The sequence below is a fragment of the Dasypus novemcinctus genome, chromosome 24, assembly GCF_030445035.2.
Source record: "Dasypus novemcinctus isolate mDasNov1 chromosome 24, mDasNov1.1.hap2, whole genome shotgun sequence".
NCBI lineage: Eukaryota > Metazoa > Chordata > Mammalia > Cingulata > Dasypodidae > Dasypus > Dasypus novemcinctus.
The window spans coordinates 16139465-16160849 of NC_080696.1; the positions used below are offsets into that span (position 1 = coordinate 16139465).

Sequence of the window (21385 nt, forward strand, 5' to 3'; positions counted from 1 at the left end):
GTGTCTGTCTGTTATGTGCTCACCTTCTTTTTTAGGAGGCACTGGGAACCAAACCCAGGAAACTTTTAAGTGTTGCAGGAGATATGGTGAAAAAGGAATACTCGTTCATTGTTGGTAGGAATGTAAAATGGTGGGAAGTGGATATGGCTCAAGCAATTGGGCACCTGCCTACCACATGGGAGTCCCAGGTTCGGTTCCTAGTGCCTCCTAAAGAAGACAAGCAAGATAACGAGCTGATGCAACAGGCTGGTGTGGCAAACTGACAAAACAAGATGATGCAACAAAGAGACACAACAAGTGGAAACGGGAGGTGGCTCAAGCCATTGGGTGCCTCTCTCCCACATGGATGTCTTGGAGAAAGATGTGAAAATGGAAAAATGGAATTGACTGAAGGAGAATAGCTGTTGAGAATGTCTCTGAGATTTGTGACTTATGTAACTAGAAGGATGGTGATATGTACTGAGAGAGGAAGATTGATTAGAAAGGGACCAGATTATGTTTGATTTCAGACATGCTGAGCATTAAATAATGCCTTTGAGACCTCCACCTGGATATACTAGCCAGGGCATTGTGTGTGAAGGCTGGGAGCTCAGGAAAGCAGAGGTCTGAATAAATCTGTCATTTGGCTTGGATGGAATCTCCAGGTCTCCAGGGTTCGGAATACAGTGTCCTTCCTCTCCACTTCCACTGCCACCAGCATCCCCGTTCTCCACTTCTACTCCAGGGTTTTGGAAATTATTGCATTCTGTGCCAAGTGGCTCCCCTACCCCCGATCTCAGAGACCTTTGGAGATCCCCAGAGCCACTTGCTGATCCTTAGGTGATTCCCTTTGCACCTCCTCATTGCTATTCTAAATCTTAGTATGTCATCAGACCCCTGCCCTTATTCCTCCTGGTTTATACTTGAGAGAGAACTAGAACAATAGAGCCTTTCTTTCCTCTTTTTTTTTTTTTTCTTTTTAAAGAAAGACCTCCGGGTATCAGGCCTCTCTCTTTTTAAAAGATTTATTTTATTTATCCTCCCCCTCCCCCTTATTGCTTGTGCTTGCTGGCTGCTGTGTCCATTTGCTGTGTGCTCTCTGCTCATCTTTAGGAATCTCAGGCCTTCCATGTGGTAGAGACACACTCAATTGCTTGGGCCACCTCAGTGCTCCGTGCTTTGTTGTATCTCTTATTGTCTTTTCTCTTTGTCTCCTTGTTGGTTACATCTTGTTGCACCAGCTCATTGTGCCACCTCACTGTCTTGCTCATCTTCTCCAGGAGGGACTGGGAACCAAATCCAGAACCTCCCATGTGGTAGTTGGGAGCCGAATCACTTGAGCCACATCTGCTTCCCCAGTAGAGCTTTAAAGCACAATTTTTGTCAGTATCTTCCTTCCACCCTCTTCCTTATTTTAGAGGAAAAAGTGTATGCCTGTTTCTGAGACTTAACTCCCCTATCTGTGCCTTGGATCTCATCAGTCTATCTAGACTTCTGACTCTTTAATTCTATGAATGGTTTAGGATAGTGTGGAAATTGTAAGTACTCAATATTATTATTATTATTATTATTTTTTAATGTTCTGGCTCTCTTTGTCTTGTTCTTTCAAGCTCTTAACTTTTGGTATGATCATGTCTTCCCAGTCATAAGACAACTACTATGAAGTTAACAGTCTTCCATTTTCTCTTTGTTAGTAACTATACAGTGTGGTGTGTTTTCTGTCTTCACCTCCTCAATTCCCTGTGTATCCTCAGTCCATTCTGCCAGTCTCAATTTGCTAAGCCTCAGGGATCTATTTTCAGTTATTCTTCTCAACCTGCAGTTTTGGTACATGAGACCTCCCACCTCAAAATACTCTCCCTTGGCTTCTAGAATGTTATTTTCTTCTTTCTTGTGCTCTCTTCTTACCTTTTTGATAATTCCTTCCTAGTCCCCTTGACGGTTTCTCATTGCCACTTAGTGTTGCCCCCATGTCATTGGCTGTAGTCCCAAATATCTTCTAGATGCAGTTTTCCTGTTAGATCCATGCCCATTTCCCCAGGTTTTGACTGGTCATCTTCACCTAAATGACCTGCACATTCTTCAAAATTAATATGTCAGTCTGTACTTCCCCTGCCTTCTCTTCAAACACCACAGTCTTTTTAGTCACCCGTCTAAGGAATCCTTGGCCGCCTTTGATACTCCTTCACTCAGCTATATTGATTTTACTTTTTTGTTGTTTTCAGCGCCACTGCTATATTTGGGGCTCATTCCTGGATATTTATAAATGTTTCAAAATTAGTTTTCCTGCTTGCAGTTTGTCTTTTGATTTCTTCTTCAAAATACTCAATATTAATTTTTTTAAGCAGAAGTATCTCATATTCCCCTAAACAGAAATATCCATAGAATCTAATTTCTGATGGGGGGAAAAAACCCCAGAGTTCTCCTTAGGATTTTAAGGTTCCTGTAAGATTTGGACAGATTTGACTGAGACTTAGCTGTATAATATAATTGCAGAATACATAGCTACTTTCTGTTTTCAATTACTGGTATATAAATTGGATTAATTTCTAACTCAGACTGTTGTTTTTGACACTTTGTTCAATATGACAGGTAAATGAAATATTGTATACTGACTTTCCTGATGCTTTATAACACCTGGTTGTTGGGGGCATGTCTTAGTTTGCCAGGGCTGCTGTAACATTACCACAGACTCGTCAGCTTAAACAACAGAAATTTATTTCCTCTCAGTTTTGGAGGCTAGAAGTCCAAAATCAAGGAGTCAGTGGGTCATGCTTTCCCTTAGTCTGCAGAGTCCTGGTGGCAAGTGCCTGCAGTCCATTGCTCAGTCTGCCTTAGTCACATGGCTGTTTCTCACCCCATCTGTCTCCTCCTCCTGTATCCAAACTTCCTCTGCTTGTAAGGACTCCAGCCGTATTGGATTAAGAGCCACCCTGATTCAGTTTGACCTCACCTTAACTAATAATATCTTCAGAGATTCTATTTACAGATGGGGTCACTGTATCGGGAATTAGGACTTGAACCTATCTTTAGAGGGATATGATTCAGTCTATAGGGGGTGAATGTGACTTGCAAATCAATATTACGAACAAGGGAGAGGGTGTTAGAGAGGAATTGGGTTCTGTTTCTTGTTCTTTGTTACTTTTTAAAATTTTATTCATCTCTTTGAAAACAAAAAGATTGCTATTCGCTTAAACAGGTAAATTGTGTGGCTTGGAAAAATACTGCTCTTAAAACAGTAATAGAACGTTTAACAAAAGTGCTTTTAAAAGTAGGAAAGTGGGGAAATGGACTTGGGCCAGTGGTTAGGGTGCCCGTCTACCACATGGGAGGTCCGTGGTTCACACCCCAGGCCTCCTTGACCCGTGTGGAGCTGGCCCATGCGCAGTGCTGATGCGTGCAAGGAGTGCCCTTCCACGCAGGGGTGTCCCCCGCGTAGGGGAGTCCCACGCGCAAGGAGTGCACCCCGTAAGGAGAGCCACCCAGCGCGTAAGAAAGTGCAGCCTGCCCAGGAATGGCGCCGCCCACACTTCCAGTGCCGCTGACGACAACAGAAGCGGACAAAGAAACAAGAGGCAGCAAATAGACACAGAGAACAGACAACGGGGGGGGGGATTAAATAAATAATAAATCTTTAAAAAAAATACATCTAAAAGTAGGAAAGTGATAAGATTGTGTTGGTTTTGAGTTAGCTTTATATCTGCCACTTCATTAATTTACATGGAAATACTCATTTATATGCATAAAATGTTGGATAAGATACGGGATCGAAGGAAGTGATCAAATAGCTCATTCACCTTAATAGTAAGTAGATCTTAGTGTCTTTTTACCACAGAATATCTTACATCATTTAAAAATTAACAGCTTTGAGATGATATAATTCACATACCAGAAAGTTCACCCTTTTAAAATGGTTTTTATATATTCACAGAGTTGTTCATCTATTACTACAAAAAAAATTTCAGAATATTTTCATCACTCTGCAAAGAAACCCCATACCTATAAGTAGTCATTCCTCATTACCCCCTTTGCTCAGTCCCTGGCAATCGCTGATCTACTTTCTGTCTCTATGTTTTTGCCTGTCTTGAACATGGGATATAAATGGGATCATATACTGTGTGGCCATTTGTCATGCGCCTTTCACTTAGCAGAATGTTTTCAAGGTTCATCCATGTTGTAGCATGTAGCAGTACTACATATTTTTATGCCAAATAATATTACATTTTATGTGTAGCCTACATTTTGTTTCCTCATTCATCTGTTGATAGATACTTGGGTTGTTTCTACCTTTTGGCTATTGTGAATAATGCTGCTATGAACACTGGTGTAGAAGTATCTGAGTCTCCGTTTTCATTTCTTTGAGGTATATACTTAGGAATGGAGTTTCTGGGTCATATGGTAATTCTGTGTTTAACTTGAGGAACTACCAAATTTCCTACATTGATGCACAGCTTTACATTCCCACAACAATGAGGGTTCCTGTTTCTCCACATCCTTGCCAATACTTATTTCCCTTTTTAAATAATAGTTATCCTAGTAGGTATGGAAATGCTGTCTGTTTGATTTTGATTTGCCTTCCTCTAATGATTATTGATATTGAATATCTTTTCATTTGCTGGTCATTTGAATATATTCTGTGGAGAAATGTCTATTCAAATATTTTGCCCATTTTTAAATTGGAGTATTTGTCTTTTCATGGTTATGTTCTTACAATTCTTTATGTATTTTTTTTCAAGATTTATTTATTTTATTTCCCTCCTCTTCTCCCCCCTCTCCCCAGTTGTCTGTTCTCTGTGTCTATCTGCTGTGTGTTCTTCTTTGTCCGCTTCTGTTGTCAGCAGCTCAGGAATCTGTGTTTCTTCTTGTTGCGTCATCTTATTGTGTCAGCTCTCCGTGTGTGCAGTACCACTCCTGGGCAGGCTGAAATTTCTTTTGCTCTGGGCAGTTCTCCTTACGGGGCGCACTCCTTGCACATGGGGCTCCCCTACATGGGGGGCACTGTGCGTGGGCCAGCTCCACATGGGTCAAGGAGGCGGGGGCTTGAACCACAGACCTCCCATGTGGTAGGCAGACGCCCTAACTGCTGGGCCAAGTCCACTTCTCTCTTTATGTATTCTTAATAGAAGTTCCTTATCAGATATTTGACTTGCAGCTATTTCTCCCATTCTGTGGGTTATCGTTTCATTTTATATGCATTTTTATTAATTACTTCACATTGATTTGGGGTATCATTAACATTTTTTATTGCTTAGTATTTAAATTCTATTAAATTTATAATTGTTGCTTTAGAAAATCTAGCAAGCAAAACAAAATTATTAGTGAAGCATAAAAGTTTATAGATATAGTAAAGTTGACGTAAGTAACGTGCATATACGCCTTAAAGAAGAGAAGATGAATGACTGGTTTTGGATCTTTTGTCATTATCCAAGAATAGCAAGTATAACATGGTAAAAGCTTTGTTTTTTCTGGTTGGTACAATCCCAAATTAAGCTATCCTTTATAAGGGAAAACATTTTCTTATTTAATTTAAAACTTGAGGAGTTTTTTTTTGTTTGTTTGTTTCTTTTTATTTATCTTCCCCCCTTCCCCCGCGTTGTCTGCTCTCTATGTCCATTCACTGCGCGTTCTTCAGTGTCTGCTTGTATTCTTGTCATTCGGCGCTGGGAAACTGTCCCTTTTTTGTTACATCATCTTGCTGTGTCAGCTCTCCATGTGTGCGGCACCACACTGGGCGGGCTGTACTTTTTTTTCACACGGGGAGGCTCTCCTTGCGAGGCAGCACTGTGCATGGGCCAGCTCACCACACAAGTCAGGAGGCCCTGGGTATAGAACCCTGGACCCTCCATATGATAGGCAGATGCTCTATCAGTTGAGCCACGACTGCTTCCCAAAACTTGGAGATTTTGTAGGTGAAATTTTAATGGCATATATTACTGAATATTGATCACTTAATTTTGAGATAGGAGAACAAAAATCTTTTAATAATAATTCTATTATGAAGAAGTGTACTGTGTGAATACAGCAGCCCTCAGCATGTCCTAGGCCTTAAGAAAGGAACTTGGAAACTGGGGAGATGATCTACTCCTGGGCATGGCTCTGAGCATACACTATACGTGGAAAAAAGTCCAGCAACTCAGGAGGCACTTCTTTCCAGGTTTTAGGGTAGCAAGGGCTGTATCACTTTTCCCCACATAGTATTGATGGATGGTTTATTTTTATATGCATCATATATTTTAAAAATTTGCTATTTGAGATTAATAGTGATTTTAGCTCAGATTTTCTAATTTTCTTACTGGATGGTAAGTATACCTTAACAGTTTTAAGTGTATGCCCATTTAAAACCAAAAGTTATTATTTTATATTTGTCACGATAAAAATTACAAGCCTCTTTCTCATTTCTTTTCTTGATATAGGCCTCAGGAGTGCAAGTTGCCGATGAAGTGTGTCGCATTTTTTATGACATGAAAGTTCGGAAGTGCTCTACACCAGAAGAAATCAAGAAAAGGAAGAAGGCTGTCATCTTTTGTCTCAGTGCAGACAAAAAGTGCATCATTGTAGAAGAAGGCAAAGAGATCTTAGTTGGAGATGTAGGGGTGACCATAACCGATCCCTTCAAGCATTTTGTGGGAATGCTTCCTGAAAAAGATTGTCGCTATGCTTTGTATGATGCAAGCTTTGAAACCAAGGAATCCAGAAAGGAGGAGTTGATGTTTTTTTTGTGGTAAGGATTGCTAGAAGTATTGGGTCTCTGTAAAACTCATAGTTAGTCTCTTATTGTCAGCACTTGGAGAACCCTGGGACCAAACTAATTTGCATTCAAACCCGAGTTATTTAATTTTGTTTACATGGTTTTATAAGGTCTTGGCTGTTCCGTGTTTGTGGGGCCAACACTAAACATTAACCACTGTTTGTCTGCTTGAGAGAACATGACTTTCAGTCACTGATTTTGGGGAAAGTGATGGGGAGGGGGACAGATTTCTGTGAAGTCCCTGAACTTATTATTTGTATACTAAAATTTCTGTCTCAGAATTCTTCCTGAAATACTGGGAAGGGTGTTCACCTCATTCAAATCCAGCCTCTCCAACCTGCCATGCCAGGAATCTACCTCCCCCCTTGAACACCCAGCCTTTACTTGTGCCTCAGTGGTTGCTCCTTCCGAAGAAGCTGGTGTTGCCATTGCCTCCTGCGGTGATCTGTTCTGCAGCCATGCTGTCCAGGAGGGTAGCTGCTAGCCACCTACCAGAGCGAAACGAAATGAAAATTCTATTTCTCAGTTGAATTTGCCTTGTTTTCAAGTGCTTATAACTACCTGTGACTTCATTGGAAGGCCAGATAGAGAGTGTTGCCATCACGGCAGAAAATTCTCTTGGACAGCATTGCTCTGAACATTGAAAAGTGTGCTGTAGAGTGATTTACATGGCCTTCTTCTTGAAAGCCCCTTTAAATGAGTTATTCAGACCTTTTCAAGTAGGTTAATATTTGAGATTAAATTTCAATTTAAGGTCATACCTCTGCCTACATAAGCATAATGGTAGATGCGACTTAAAATGAGCACATTGCTGATATGAAAGAAGGTGCCCTCATTAAATTTTATTCCTTCTTTGCACCTGATATTGCGTTAAAGCCTGGGAAAATGTCTGTGAATAAAACAGGTAAAGCCCCTGCCCTTCTGGAGTTTATAGCTGAGTGTCAGATAACGGCACCTAAAGGTTTAGGCTTTTATAATTAATTGGTGACTAGCTCTTTCATTTACACTACTTTCCCCTGGCTTTTTATACTCTTTTCCACTATTAAAATTATACATCCTTAATAAAGAACATTTGGAAAATAAAAGTAGAAAGTTGTTCATATGGTGGTTTGTTTTGCACTATTTTTTGAGAAAAGCTGAGAAAACCTCATAGGAGTTTTCCATACCAAACTGAGCTCTGTCTAGGGCCCAGGGAAAGGTTCTTACTTTTAGAAGTATTTTTAAAATCTGGTGAGAGTGAAATCAGAACAGCCAATGCTGTTTTGTGCCCCTGACCTATTTGCACAAGAAGAGTACTTACTTAATTTTGCAGTTCAAAGCGTCTGACAGATGAGAGGTGGTTAGTTTTGTTTCCCTCCTTTGACGTTGGGAGGAACAAGATCTGAGAGACAGACTGCCCTTTTCCAGGGCCCCAAGCATAGAATCTCTGCTCATTTGGGTAGGGGGTAAACCAGGTGAGGCCTATGCACCAGCCCGCAATTTAATTACTGCTGCATGTCCTAGGAATCTGGCTGAAGAATGGGCTTATTAAATGCTTTAAAATATTTAGTTACCCTCCTTATTCTCTTTGATATTTCAGTAGTATGGAGTGGAAGCAGGCTTGATGGTGTAGAGATGAGTTAGAGTAGGATGAGGTTAGAGTAGGTTAGAGTAGGATGAGGTTTTTCTTTGCATTATCAACATTTTTGGTATTTTTCAATATTGCTGGTGAAGAAAGTGGTGAAGGATAAACTGTGCTTCCAGTATTTGTTCAAGAAGAGGAAGTCACTCAAACTTCAGTAAATACAAGATAATAGTAATATTGGCAGTTAAGCATAATGTTGAGTTGCCAAACATTTAGCTCAAAAAAGGAAATTCTTGTGAAAGCCCAATTTAGAATCTTGTGATTATGGGTGTGGACTTAATACTTTTTAAAGAGGTTAATTAATTGAACCTGATTTTGACTCATTTTATTGTACATGTTTTGTTAGACTAAGATGGAAAGCAAGTACTCATGTGGTCAAATTTTCCTATTGGAATAGATAAATGAAGGGACTGGGAAGGGGTACTAAGGAGACTTAACTTTATTTGTAATATATCCTTAAAAAAAAAAAAACTATTTGAAGTAAAAAAAAAAAAAGCCAAAATACTAGCAACTAGTGAATGTTACTTCTGGATGGCAGCTATTTGACTTTTAGATTATTCTCTGTCCTTTTTCTTGTATTTTGAATTTTTTTCCAATTAGAAAAATGTCAAAAACCTTGTATAAATATGGCCATCATGATCTCACGCCTTTTTAGAAACAATTTTTTTTTTTTTTTTTGTAATTTGAAAGATAAAGAATCAGGTAATACAGAGAATTATCTGGTGGTGTTTCTTTTACTACAGCCACATTAATTTGTTTTTAGCCAGTGGTTCTGTACTTTTTCCACCCTGGTCAACCTGTGAGGTTCTATATTTGCCCGTCCATAGTAGTTATTCTTTGAGGAGACGGGTAAATAGAAGTGCGTTGTTAGAAAATATTTCCTAGAAGACTCAAGGGCCCTCCCCCATCACCTATAGACATGCCTAACAAGATTTAAAATTGTACTTTGTTTAAACCAGTTTTCCCTTTTTTTTTTTTTTTTGGCAACTCTCCCTGCAGGGCACCAGAACTAGCACCTCTGAAAAGTAAAATGATCTATGCGAGCTCCAAGGATGCAATCAAAAAGAAATTTCAAGGTATGGTCTAGATTTATCTCCAGATGTGTAAGGGTATGGCGAAGCAGCTGGAATGGGGGCTGCTGCTTTTCCAAGCAGCACATTGTTTTCTTTGGGGATCCTTGGGCATAAAGGGAGGCGCTGCCCATTTTAAGTGAGAAAATGGAAGGGTGGACCCGGGTTTCCGGGGTCTTCGGGCTGCCCTGGGTCTGGAGTGCACGTGTTTAATAGAACCTCTGAGCCCCGAACACAAACGACTCACCCGGGCAAGCTCCTTTTCACCTGGTTTTCTCACATAGTGGGTGGAGACGAATTGGCTTCTGTTGGTCATACTTAATCCATTTGCTGTTGCCTTTGGATGTAGTTGATAGAACAAGGTCTCAAAGGATTGTTCATAAATGGGGAGAGAGAGTCTATGCTAACTTTCCTCTAAACTAGATTTTGATTTTAAGTAATTGTCTCATCTGTGTTTAAAGGAAGCTGTGCCCAGTCTGAGCTGGCCAGTTTCATTTTACTTGCTGCTGGGTAATTGGGGTCCTGATGTGATGGCCTTGCCATGCTTACTACCTCCAGCCTGGAGGAAGTGTTGGGATGATGGAATGAGCACCGGGCAGATACCCAAAGACCTGGGGTGAGGCTAAGCTCATGGTAACTGCTGTGTGAGTGGGTCCAGAGTGCTGAACCTCTCTGGGCTGTAAAATGAGAGGCTTGGTCTAAATCCTGTGTGTGCTCAGTCTCCAGAGGTTGCCCCACCCCACCCCTTTCTGCCAGGCCAACTCCAAAGGGCTGAGTGAGCCCAGGGCACATGGCACAACTGGGCCCACATGTGCTCTTTGGTTAGTTTTTTTTATTGTGGCTGACTCATATTCTTGTAGCAATACAGGTTTGCCCTAGCTCTGTTTCGCACTGTGGGTAAACAATCCTCATTCCCTTTCCTGGACCTGCTGCTGCAGTTCAGTGCTTTTCAGGTACTACGTGCACCTGCTCTGATACTGGGGCAGCCCCAGCAGGTGTTCACAGGTCTGTTAAATGATCTTTTAAAATGACTCCTTGGGTTCATCGCTTGTAAGCAAAAAAGATTTAGAATTGATTCCTCTTTGTCCTTACTCTGCTTTCTCTGTCAGTAAAGGGAACCTCCACATAGATTTGATTTGGTGGTATAAAAAGGTGGCTGCCTTGCCATCTTTTTTTAAGTGAAATCATAACTGGCTTCCCTCAAATCCATTCCTAAGTGGTCTAAAAACTGAGTTAGCATGCTTTCAGTAGCTTGAGAAATGGACTTGAAATAATGGACAATTAGAAACAATATACCTGTTTAAAAAAGATAGCAGCTGTTGTACAGAAAAGCTGCTGTATGCACTTCCATAATTGAGCTCATTCTGCAGTGTGGTGAGGTAACTCTGAGAAAGCAGTCAGTAACACATTTTACATAGTTGTCATTGTGATAGATTTCTTAAATGTCTGGCATGTAATTCCACTGAAAAGAGCTAGCTTTTTTAAAAAATAACAGAAGTGATGTCATTTGTAAATGTTCTTAACTCTTCAGTTGACTAAATCAAATCAACTCTGCATTCAAAACTCCTAATTCATATTTTACCTATATTTAAAAAAAACAAAGAAAAAAACAAAAACAGCTTCTAAACTTTTTACTGAAATACAACTTACAAATAAGGTGTACATCATAACTTATTACGGAGCTTGATGGATTTTCAGAAAGTGAACATAATCACGGTTTCTTCATTTAAAGGCCACACCCCCAGAAGCCCTGCCTGTGCCCCCTTCCAGTCTGAACACTTCCCCCTCTCTCCCCCTCACTCCACAAGGGGTAACCGTTATCCTGCCCTCCAACAGCATATGTTAGCTTGGGCTGATTGTGTGTGGTACACAAATGGTATCAGGCAGAACAGCACTTCGATGTCTGACTTCTTGTAGTCAGCATTGTTTGCCAGGTTCCTTCATTTCAATGCATTTAGTTATAGATTGTTTATTCTCATTATGGATAGTATTCCATTGTTTATTCCACAGTTCATCTATTTGTATTAGAACCGGTCTTTCAAAACAGTTTGATATCTTAGAGCAATAGCTAGCTACTGCCATAATTCTAAATAGAATTTGTTTTTCCTTCCTAGGCATAAAACACGAATGTCAAGCAAATGGGCCAGAAGACCTCAATCGGGCTTGTATTGCTGAGAAGCTAGGTGGATCCTTAATTGTAGCTTTTGAAGGATGCCCAGTGTAGATCGTCATTCAGTGCCACAAATCAAAAGCTTCCATGTTTAATGTTATCTTCTTGCTATATAAGTAAAGCAAATATACTTAGGCCAGGGTCTCACTGGGGAGAGCTGTCTTGTCATCTTCTAGAGCAAACTAAATATTCTATAAACATGTGCAAATGGCCCTAAATAAATCTAAAATCTGAAGTTTCATTGGTGTGAAATTAAATTCTTATTGGCCAAATTCCCATTTCAATGAGTTGGCTTGTGAAGATTATTGTTAAGCTTAGGATTTTTCATGATGCAGTTCACAAAACAGTACAAGGCCGTATGAAGAGCATTATTCTCTCTTGAACCTTAGCAGTTCCTTTGTGTATTTTGCTTGGAAAATTTGATCATAATCTGGTTATAATTTTGACCCAAATTTTTTATCCTTTCTTGAGCTTAACTAATGGAAAATAATTCTCCTCACCAGATTTAGTAGTACTAATACACTAACTGTGGTAAGATTAAGTCAGACAGCCTTTAATTCTACCAAATGTGTAATGGCAACTGCCTCAAAATTGCCTCCACTCATAGTAAACGCTGATCTTGCAGAGCACCATTTTGAGCACACAGTGGGAATCCAGGAAGCAGCCCCCTGTGTCCGAACTCCCCAGGTGCTAGCTGGGAAGCTGCCGGATAGTGTGACCTTGCATCTTGGAAATCATGGTGTGTCCTCAGGAAAATGGAATACCTGCAACAGCTGGTTGGCTTATGATGCAAGTTAGGGCTCCATTGTGACAGGCGTGGTTAACTAGGTAGACAGGGACACCCATGAGAGCATGAATTGTGCCTCCTTCAAAACTTTGCTGCTTCTGGTACAGTCCCTTGGGGTGGGGGGTAACATTAAGCAAGTGTTTACTTTGGCACCTGGGAAAACTTCTAAATTTCCTAGAGCAGCTTGTTGACTGTGTGTGAAATGGGAAGCAAGTGTGACATTTCACGCTCACACAAGCACCTACCTGATGGCACTTTGAGGTGATTGTCTGGAACATCACAGGCTAACACTGAACAATATAGAGATGCACAAACAGTTGAACTTAGAAGTAGCAGTACTGGCTTTATGTAATAAAGGAAGCATTTTTAATTTACCTCTTGTGTAATTATTCATGCGTGAATCTGGGATAAAGGAGATTTTGCCTTCCCTCTGGGGTGAGGGTAAATCATGGTTTGGGGTATTTCTGACAAATGGGATGAGAAAGATGGTGTCAAAGTTGGGAATCTTTCTTATACCAAATGTTTATCCAAATGCCATGCTTTTTATCTTTTCGCTCATTTATTTGGGAGGCAAATGTCATCATACTTTAGTCAGAATATCTCTTTCAGAATCATCTAGAAAATAGTGCTGACTACTGGTTTACTGATAAGCTGCTTGGCATTCTTTCATCCTGAATTTTTTTTCTTAATTGCAAAGCAGTGATTTTAATGACTGGATTTAAACAGGCCTCCAGAGCAGTGGCCTGAGCCCAAGGCTGCCCTGCTCAAGAATCAACCCTGTAGATGGAGCCAGGTATTCGGGTCAAGAAGTTTTGAAATAAAAAAAGACGTTTCTGAGGCTTCAGCTTGTGAAGAGTGGCCACCCCTTGTTGATGCCATGCAGGCTTCTGAGTGTGCGTGAGGTGTGCAGGCCCATGGTGTGGATTTCAAACAATACACGGGAGGTGATGTAATGGAAGTCTCCCAACAGCTCACTCTTATTCCAAAAATTGGGAAGATGGTAGTAGTTATATCTTTACCGAGGATGGTTTTTGAGGAAAAGTTACTGGATTCCTGCGTTGGGGCCTAAGAATGTATTTAACTAGCACTCCAGATGATTCTGATGCAAAATTAGGGCTTTTGACCTTGGCTGACACTGCTGAGCAGTAATACTGTGCTTCCAGAAAACATTTTCTTTTTCACAAAATGTGTGGGGAACGCTGTGGTGGGATTCCTCTCTTGACTCTCTTGCCCTGAGACAGAAGCAAGTACCTAAAGCCACTGCTAACAAATTCAGTCAGAACTTGCCTAGGAAGTTTGTTTCTTAGAGAATATTGAGTAAACTGAACACAATGACTTGAATAACAGAATTAGGCTTAGTCAAGAGCGTGCTAGCTGGGCCAGGTGCGGGAAGTAAAGCTTTGGTTTCCTGACCAGCTCCCTGCCCACTGAACCACTGGGGCCTGGATATGCTCCTGGCACACTGCACTTTCTCATGACTTGAGGCATTGCTCAGTGAGGCCAACCAGTTCCAAACCGGGTTCTAGATGAGGTCTGGAAGGGCCAGTGCTGTGGCTGGTTCCTCCCTCTAGGGGGCGTGATATGCGGTTCCAGGAGTTGGGGTGTCAATGGAAGGAAGCCAGAGCTTGAAGAACCCGTTCTGTGGGGCAAGGCCAGAGCTCTCCAGAACCTCTGGGTTTGGGCTCTGCCCAAGGCACACAGCGGTATTACTGGCTGACAGGCCCAGAAGGGCCACTGGGAGGAGACTCGGAGCCTCCAACAGCCGGCAGTGTCCAGCCCAGAGAGGCGGCAAGACTTAACTAGGGTCCCACGGCTCCTTGGCAGCCCCTTGGGTCTCCAGGCTTCTGGTTCTGAGCCGTCCCTGCCACCTCTCTGGAGAGTTCTGCTTCATTCCTAGTACCTGGGATTCTGAGGTGTGGTCTCATTCCTTGCCAGGACTGCTTCCTGGGGCTCTGAGCTCCCATTGGATCAAGCTGAAGCCGCTCAGCAAGGGTGCCTCGGCCTCGCTGTGTCTTAAAACCTCGCTTTTTTTCCCCATCCCATCGGTCACCAGTGCCCTGCCACTGCGTCCTGCACCACTCCCTTTCTCCACTACCTGCCAGGCACGCGGGGGTGGGGGTGGTGTGTGTGTGTGTGTGTGTGTGTGTGTGTGTCTGGGGGGGGTGGGGGTGTGAGCGCAGATGGCCAGAGGGTGCCCCTCTGTCTGAGGGGTGTGGGCTGTACAGCCCTGGAGGTTCCTGTGAACCTGCCTCTTCCACTCAGGTGGGCTGGGAGTGGACTAGAGCTGGGGGCGTGGGGGCGGTAGCCCCAGGGCCACAAGCCAGGCCTAGAAGGCAGCCTTCCTGTGAGCAGGTGGCAGTGGCTGCACCGTTTCCCTCACCGCAGTGAGCGCCACAGCCCTCGGGGCGGCCCAGGGCCAGGCAGTGGGAGGGGACACCACGGAGGCCCCAGCAGCCTCTTGGAATAACCTCCCAGGGATGGCTGCCTCTGTGTTTTCCTGGGGGGCTCGCCCCTTGCCTGTGAGCAAAGGCCTGGGGTCCCTCCGCCGCCCAGTCCTGGGGCTGCGCCCCTACTGGTCTTCCCACCCACTCGGCCCGAACTCCTGAACTTGCCTGAGGCTGCCTGTGGGCAGGACGGGGAGGCATCTCCCCACTGAGCACCTCCCCCCTGAGCACCGCCCCCCAGCTCGGCTGCATCCCCACAGGGCACATGGGAGGCACAGCGTGATGGCCAGAGTCAAGGGGCCCGTCATTTGTGACCAGATTCCCCCCAAAACTAAGCTTTCTGTACCAGCCCCCCAGCTGCCCGAGCGTCAGGTCTGGAGCCTGCCTTGTGCTTTATCAGGAGTCCCTGGTACTTGTGTGGGGGGCTCCGCAGTGGGTGAGAGGTGCCCTCGCGTCCTGCGAGGACCACGCAGAGCCGGGTATGTGGGGGGGGGGGTTCATTGGTCGCCGCCTCCTCGCTGGGAACCATGGTGTTCACTTCCCAGGACCGTCACTTTTTGCCCTCCCCTGAACAGTTCTAGAAAATGGGTAATGGTGTGGTCTCCCCTCGCTGAAAGCCCCCGTGAGGCCTCGGCAGGCCTTGTCCCCACCCCACAGCTGTCCTCCCAGACCCCCTGCCCTCCCCAGCTGCCTCTAAAGCCCTCTTCTGCTTAAGCACCAAGATTCTGGTGCACACTCAGAACCCCATCCACACGACACCTTGGGCCCCAGGGACAGAGACCCCTTGTTCGCAGCACCCGAGGCCACCTGCCGCCCGCCCTTGGCACCCTCAGCTCTCCCAAGTGGGGACTGCATTCAGCCTGCCTGGCCCTGCTGGGGGGGGGTGTGAGCCGGGGTCCCAAAGGAAGCAGTGAGTTTGCCCCCCCCCCCCAGACAAAAGCTGCTGGTCCCCAAAATTCCAGGAAACCAAGAACCAGGCTTGCGCTCTAGCAGGAGACGAGGCGGCGCGGCGACGCTGGCTTTAATGGCATGAACATCCAGGGGCACCTCCGTCCCGGGCGCTGCTGGGAGGCGCCCCCGCCGCCCCCCGCCATTGCACTGACAGATCCAGAGCCCGGCCCGGCCTCCCGCGGCCTCCCGCGGCCTCCCCGCGCAGCCCGGGCTCTGTTCACGAGGCGAGGAGGGCTTTGGCGGCTGCTCGGTGCGGGTCCAGGGCTGGTCCCGGGGAATAGTGTTTATCAAACGGTACAAAGGTTCTTGTACAAACTGGGGGTCTGGAAGATTGATTTCTGTGGCTCTAAGAGGCTTGTCTCTGATGGCTTCTCACGCGGAGCTGCCAGAAGTTGGGCCTGGATAACGCTGGGTCGGTTGGGTGGTTTGTAAGGAATGTGTAAGGCATTTTGGTACGTTGAACAGTAACTTCTTTCTCCCTGGAGGAGACTCAGACAGAGGTGCCCTCCTGTGAGCTGCTACTGTCCCCCTGCAAACCAAGGAGGGTTCAGTTAGAGCCTCAGGCCCACGCTGGTGGCCCTGCCCACAGGGCACCCCCACCCCCAGCTTTTCAGGTCCTCCAGGCACCCCAGAGAGAACCCTGGGCTGGCACAGTGGGTTTGGGGAACCAGAGCTGACACCTGGGGCTGGAGAAAAAGGAGCCCTGCAGAGGGAGCTGGGGGGGTGGCAGCAGCTTTGCTCCCTGAGGAGGAGCCCTGCAGAGGGGGCCACGGCGAGTGGAGCCACTCTGATCCCAGCCTGCTGCCCGCACGCACTCACTGCTTTGGCCAGCTGCGCCTGCAGCTGCGTCACGGTGTCCTTCTCCTTGGCCAGCTGCTCCTGGGTTGTCTTTAAAAGCTCTTGCAGCTTGGTGGCGGCACGGCCCAGGTCGCTCGTCAACTTCTTCTCTTTCTCCAGTCTCTCCTGTGGGCAACAAGGTGGGAGGGGATCAGCCTTCACGTCACCTTGGCAGGAGGGCCCTCAGCAAGAACCCCAAGTTATGAGGGGGGTGCACTTGGCCACCCGGCCGGCAGCGGCGGGGCGGAGAAGCCCTGTGCTCCGTGCGCACGTGTTGGCCAGCAGGCAGCCTTTCTGGGAGCACTGGAAGGGGGGTACACCCGTCCCCTGCCCGGGGGGCCTCACAACTGGCCCCTTCCCACCCACTCCTGGTCTGACAGCAGGAGGTGGGTGCTGAGAGGCAAGAGGGGCGAGAGCCTGGCAGCCGCCCCGTGCCCCACTCCACTCCGTGCCAGCCCCCGCGGCCTACCTTCAGCTCTGCGGCCTCCTCGGCCTCTGAAGACGCCAGGGGGGCGGCCGTGCGCAGGTTCTCTAGCTCTTCCTGTAGGCGGCACGCGGAGCTCTGGGCCTTGTCAGAGACAGAAAGGGTGAGCGGCCGAGAGCTGCCACAGCCACAGCGGCAGAGCTGCTCCAGCCAGGCCGAGCCGGGCCCCTCAGTAGCCCCTGCGCAGCTCTAGCCGGGGGCAGAAGGCCACACAGCCCAGGCAGCCAGTGCGTGAGGGGCCGGGATGGGTCCGCGGGAACGGGGGCGGGGGTCACCGGGCAGCCTCACCTCCTCGAACTCGGCCGTGAGCCGCTGCCGCCGCCGCTGCTCGTCCTCCAGGATGGCTTCTGTGCGCTCCAGCTGTGTCTTCAGCTGTGTGGAAACGGCACAGACATGCTCGGGGACCCGGCCAAGGCCCTCCTGGGAGCCCAGGTCCCCCGGCAGCCAAGCCCCCGGGGCCTGCCCTCCAGCTGCCCTGGCTCCCTCTGCCCCCGAGGCTGAGCTGGGGGTGTCACCCCAGCTCCACAGCCCCCTTCCTTTCGGCTGCTCTGAAGGTGGCAACCCCTTGGGCACAGAAGCCGGTGGGGACTCCCTTGGCTCAGGCGCATAGTGAGACCCTTGGGTAAGGGGGGGACCCGAGGCCCCCAGCCAGTCCTACACCCACCGCGACAGCCCCACCCCTGGTGACAGCTCTGGGGCAGTTACTGGGGTTAACACTTTGGGCAGGATGCGACAGGCCTGGCTGTCCCTCGGTGGCCATCCCTGCAGCGCCCCCCCGCCCGCCCGCGGCGGCTGCTCAGGGGCCCTTTCCTGTGTTTGGCGGCTTTCTGGAGCCAGTGACCCCTCCTCTGAGGGGAGGGGAGGTGGTGGGAGCGGGAAGCAGCCCTGTTGCCCTCACTCCAGTCCCGGGCAGGGGGTCAGTGCCAGGCCTCTGGGGACCCGCTCCGCCCTAACCTCTGCGGGGTCCTGCTCGGATGGGGGGGCCTCTGGGGAGGCAGCCAGGGGCCCAGCTACGTCACCATCCTCTACGTGGCTCTTCATCTCACTCAACTGCTGCCTGACCTGAAACGGAGGGTTTTGTGCGAACACATGACTGGGCGCTGCACGTGCCGCTGTGCAGGCGTCGCCCCATCACAAGGCGCAGCTGCGGCTCCCGGCAGGGACCTGGGTCTAAGTCCCCGCCCCGTGGCGAGGGCCCCTGGGGCAAGAGCCCGCCTGACGGCCACAGCAACTCGGAGCCCACGAATGCACAGGCAAGGCACCCTGGGGCTCTTTGCTCCAGAGTCCACTACCATTCAGGCCCTTCTGGAAGGGCCTAGAAAATACTATGACATGACGGCCCAGCCTAACAAGGCCACCTCCCTGCCTCTGAGCCTTGCACTGGGGCTGGGGATGCTTGACAGGCCACTGAACCTCGAAGCAGGAGCGGCAGCCACCTGCCCAAGGCACCTGGGCACAGGGGCCAGTCCAAACGAGGCCTGGGCGAGGCCCTGGCTCTGTCCTTGGGGTGCTGCCAGGAGACATGGGTGCCTGGAAGAGCAGCGCCAAGGTGGACCTGGCCCCCTGCATGCCCTTCCCTCCAGCAGCCCCCCAAAGCACAGGAGAAACTCCAGGAAGTTTCCTCCATGTCCCTGGGGCCCGCTGCCCAGAGCGGCTTGAGCTAGCCTCACGGCCTGGCAGAGCCGCTCCCGGCTGTGGGAGGAAGGCTCGGGCAGACGCACCACCTTCCAGAAGCAGCGCCCAGTGCAGGGCAGACATTGCTGCAGCGGCCGTCCTCGGGGCGAGTGGGCCAGCAGCAGACAGCTGCATCAACGGTCCCCGCTTCCGCAGTGCTGGCAACTAAGGCAAGACTTTTACAGTCTGTGGAACACACAGCGGCGAGGCCCCTGCCTGTACCCTGCTCTCGAGGAGCTGGCACTTGCGGAGGACTCGGGCCACCCGCGGCTCCCCTGAGCCCCCGGGGGCACCGCCCTGGGCTCCGGACTGAGCCTGCGCTGCCTGGACTAGGCCCTTGATGCCAGGTGGGATGGAAGCTGACCCCCCCCGTGTTCCCTGCAACCAACATCAAGACAGGACGCCAATTAGCCACACCCAGGCCCCAGGGGGCACAAGTGCACCTACCAGGGCAAGCTCGTCGCTTTGCTTCTGGGCTTCGCTCTTGGCTGCTTCCAGCTGAGACTGAGATTCTAGGAGAAGCTGCCTCAACTTGGGGGAAGGAGAGAGGCAGAGGAGCTGTCACTGGGAGCCGGGCCCTGACCCTCGCCCCAGCCCCCGTTACTCAGAGCCCCTGGGGAAGGCCCAGCGGCAGGCAGGGGACAGGCGTCTTTGCTGCCGCCTTGCCTCGGGATTCCACGCGAGGTTACCCACTGCCTCTTACGAGAAGAGGCCAGAAGCCTGGGCTTAAACTAGAATCGGGGGCTTCACATTTCTAAACAATAAAAAAAAAAAAAATAGCAGGGACTTAAATCCCTTCCCCGCCAGAAATGGTGTCGCGGCAGCAGGCAGAGCATCCTAAGGAGGTGACTGCGCCGTGCTCGATGCACGCAGCTGGGCCCTAGGGTCTGAGCCCGGGGGCTACTCACCCCCGCCACCTCCTGCGCGTAGCTCTGGCACTCGGCGCTGGCCGCCGCCATGTGCTTCTCCAGCTCGGCCTCCAAGTGCGAGGTGTGGTCCCTCACCTTGACACACACGCGGACCTCAGCGGCCGCTGGCCAGCAGCAGGGACCACCAGAGGTCAGGGCCGGAACCCAAGGGGAGGCTGACAAGGAGCGGCTCAGGGGAGGCAACCCGAGGGGAGGGGCCGCCAGCCCGGGGGCCCGGCGGCTTCTCAGACCTCGGAGCCCTGGGCAGAGGCCGTCTTAGATTTACCGGCAAAGCAGCCCACGGGGCCTCCCCCTACGGGCCCGGGCCGACTGTGCCAAGGCCATGGGCATATGCCCCGGGGGCGCCAGGGGGCGGGGTGGGGGCAGCCGTCCAGCCTCCCTGGAGGACAGCAGGCCGCGGGTGGCCCGGCGTGGCAGGCGATGGCTGCTGACGCCGCGTGGCCCTGAGGGGAAAGCATTGGACGGGCTCCAGCGCGAGCACACACCTGGTCTGAACTCTCCAGTTCTCCCCTCAGCTTCTCCACCACCTCTTCGAGATGTTTCACGGTGACCCGGGACTTCAAAGCAAGACAGAGGCTCCATCAACGCCCAGCCCTGACAGGCGGCTTCCCCGCTGCAGCCCCAAGCCCCTACCCACCACCCTGGGGCTGAGGGGTGGGGGCTAAGCTTCCTCGGCGGCCCGGAGTCCCGGGAAGCCCAGGCCGTGCCCGGCCCCCAGGGCCGCTCCCTGGGCAGGGGGTGGAACGGGCTTCTCGAGACGGCGCTCAGCGATCGTCCTGCAATCGCCCTTCACGCAGCATCTCCGCAAAACCACCAGCCCTGACTTGGGTCTCGCAAGCGACCGAGAAGATCCCGGCGCTCCCCCTGGAGCTGACGAGACTTGCCATCTGTCTGTCTGCGGTTAAGCCTCGGTTCGGTTGAGGGAGGAGGGCGGGAGTACCTTCTGGAGCTCCTCCTCTGTGGCGCTCACTTTGGCCTTCCACACCAGCTCCTCCTCTTCCACGCTCTTCTGCAGGTCCTTGAGCATTCCCTCCTGGGGCAGGCAGGGGCCACTGAGCAGAGGGGCGCAAGCCGGGCCGCGAGGCCCAGCTCCTCGCCATCCCTTGCCCCTCCGTCTCCCTGGCTGCTCTGATTTTGTTTGGGCCCACGCTGCGTGGCAGAGAGCAAGGGGCCATGGCCCCGGAATGGAGACCCCGGGGCAGTGTACAAACGCTGGTTGCAAGGCCACGAGTGGGGATGAGGTCTGTGCCCTGAGAGACACACTTAGGACTCGTAGTGGCCAGGCTCTGCCACCGGCGCTGGGCTCGTCTGCGTCACGTGGAAGGGGGGCTCCCTCTGGCAGGGAGCTGAGTGCGCCCCGCTTCCTTCCCGGGCCTGCCCACTTGAGCCTGGCTGTAACCAGGGGTCTCCAATGGGGGACGCCAGGGGCCAGCTCCACACCTTCACCTCAACCCTCTCCTCAGCTTGGAGGCGGTGGATGCCCCGACCTCCGCGTGAGGGCCCAGCTCCCGCTCACCGTCTCAGCCAGGATGGCGCGGTACTGGTCACACTCGGCCTGCAATGTGCCCTGGGTCTCCTCAGCCTCCCGCAGCTTGGAGGCCAGGTCCTGAGGGCGAGAGCGCGTGGCAGCTGAGGCTCAGGCTTCCTCACGGGTGCCCTGAAGCAGCTCCAGGCCGGCTCCCCTCCCA

The 21385-nt window shown here is 49.5% G+C and overlaps 2 protein-coding genes across 7 annotated transcripts in view; one reads left to right on the top strand and one right to left on the bottom strand.

Annotated features, from left to right (window-relative positions):
* Positions 1 to 11826, top strand: part of DSTN (destrin, actin depolymerizing factor) — a 39014-nt gene extending 27188 nt beyond the window's left edge. The window contains exons 2-4 of the mRNA XM_004472393.5: positions 6393 to 6700; positions 9351 to 9427; positions 11536 to 11826. Of these exons, the coding sequence (XP_004472450.1) occupies positions 6393 to 6700; positions 9351 to 9427; positions 11536 to 11645 (495 nt within the window). The 3' untranslated portion in view covers positions 11646 to 11826. The remainder of the gene's footprint in view (positions 1 to 6392; positions 6701 to 9350; positions 9428 to 11535) is intronic.
* Positions 11827 to 15807: 3981 nt separating this feature from the next.
* Positions 15808 to 21385, bottom strand: part of RRBP1 (ribosome binding protein 1) — a 50538-nt gene continuing 44960 nt past the window's right edge. The window contains exons 15-24 of one of the 6 annotated variants that reach the window (XM_058287598.2): positions 21214 to 21303; positions 20638 to 20730; positions 20183 to 20254; positions 19677 to 19772; positions 19216 to 19299; positions 18049 to 18156; positions 17383 to 17466; positions 17080 to 17178; positions 16593 to 16736; positions 15808 to 16302 (exon numbers count right to left, since the gene is read on the bottom strand). In XM_058287598.2, coding sequence (XP_058143581.1) covers positions 16264 to 16302; positions 16593 to 16736; positions 17080 to 17178; positions 17383 to 17466; positions 18049 to 18156; positions 19216 to 19299; positions 19677 to 19772; positions 20183 to 20254; positions 20638 to 20730; positions 21214 to 21303 — 909 coding nt within the window. In that variant the 3' untranslated portion in view covers positions 15808 to 16263. Of the gene's footprint in view, positions 16303 to 16588; positions 16737 to 17079; positions 17179 to 17382; positions 17467 to 18048; positions 18157 to 19215; positions 19300 to 19676; positions 19773 to 20182; positions 20255 to 20637; positions 20731 to 21213; positions 21304 to 21385 lie in introns of all 6 variants that reach the window. The other 5 variants (XM_058287599.2, XM_058287600.2, XM_058287603.2 and 2 more) reach the window with 5 other exon arrangements.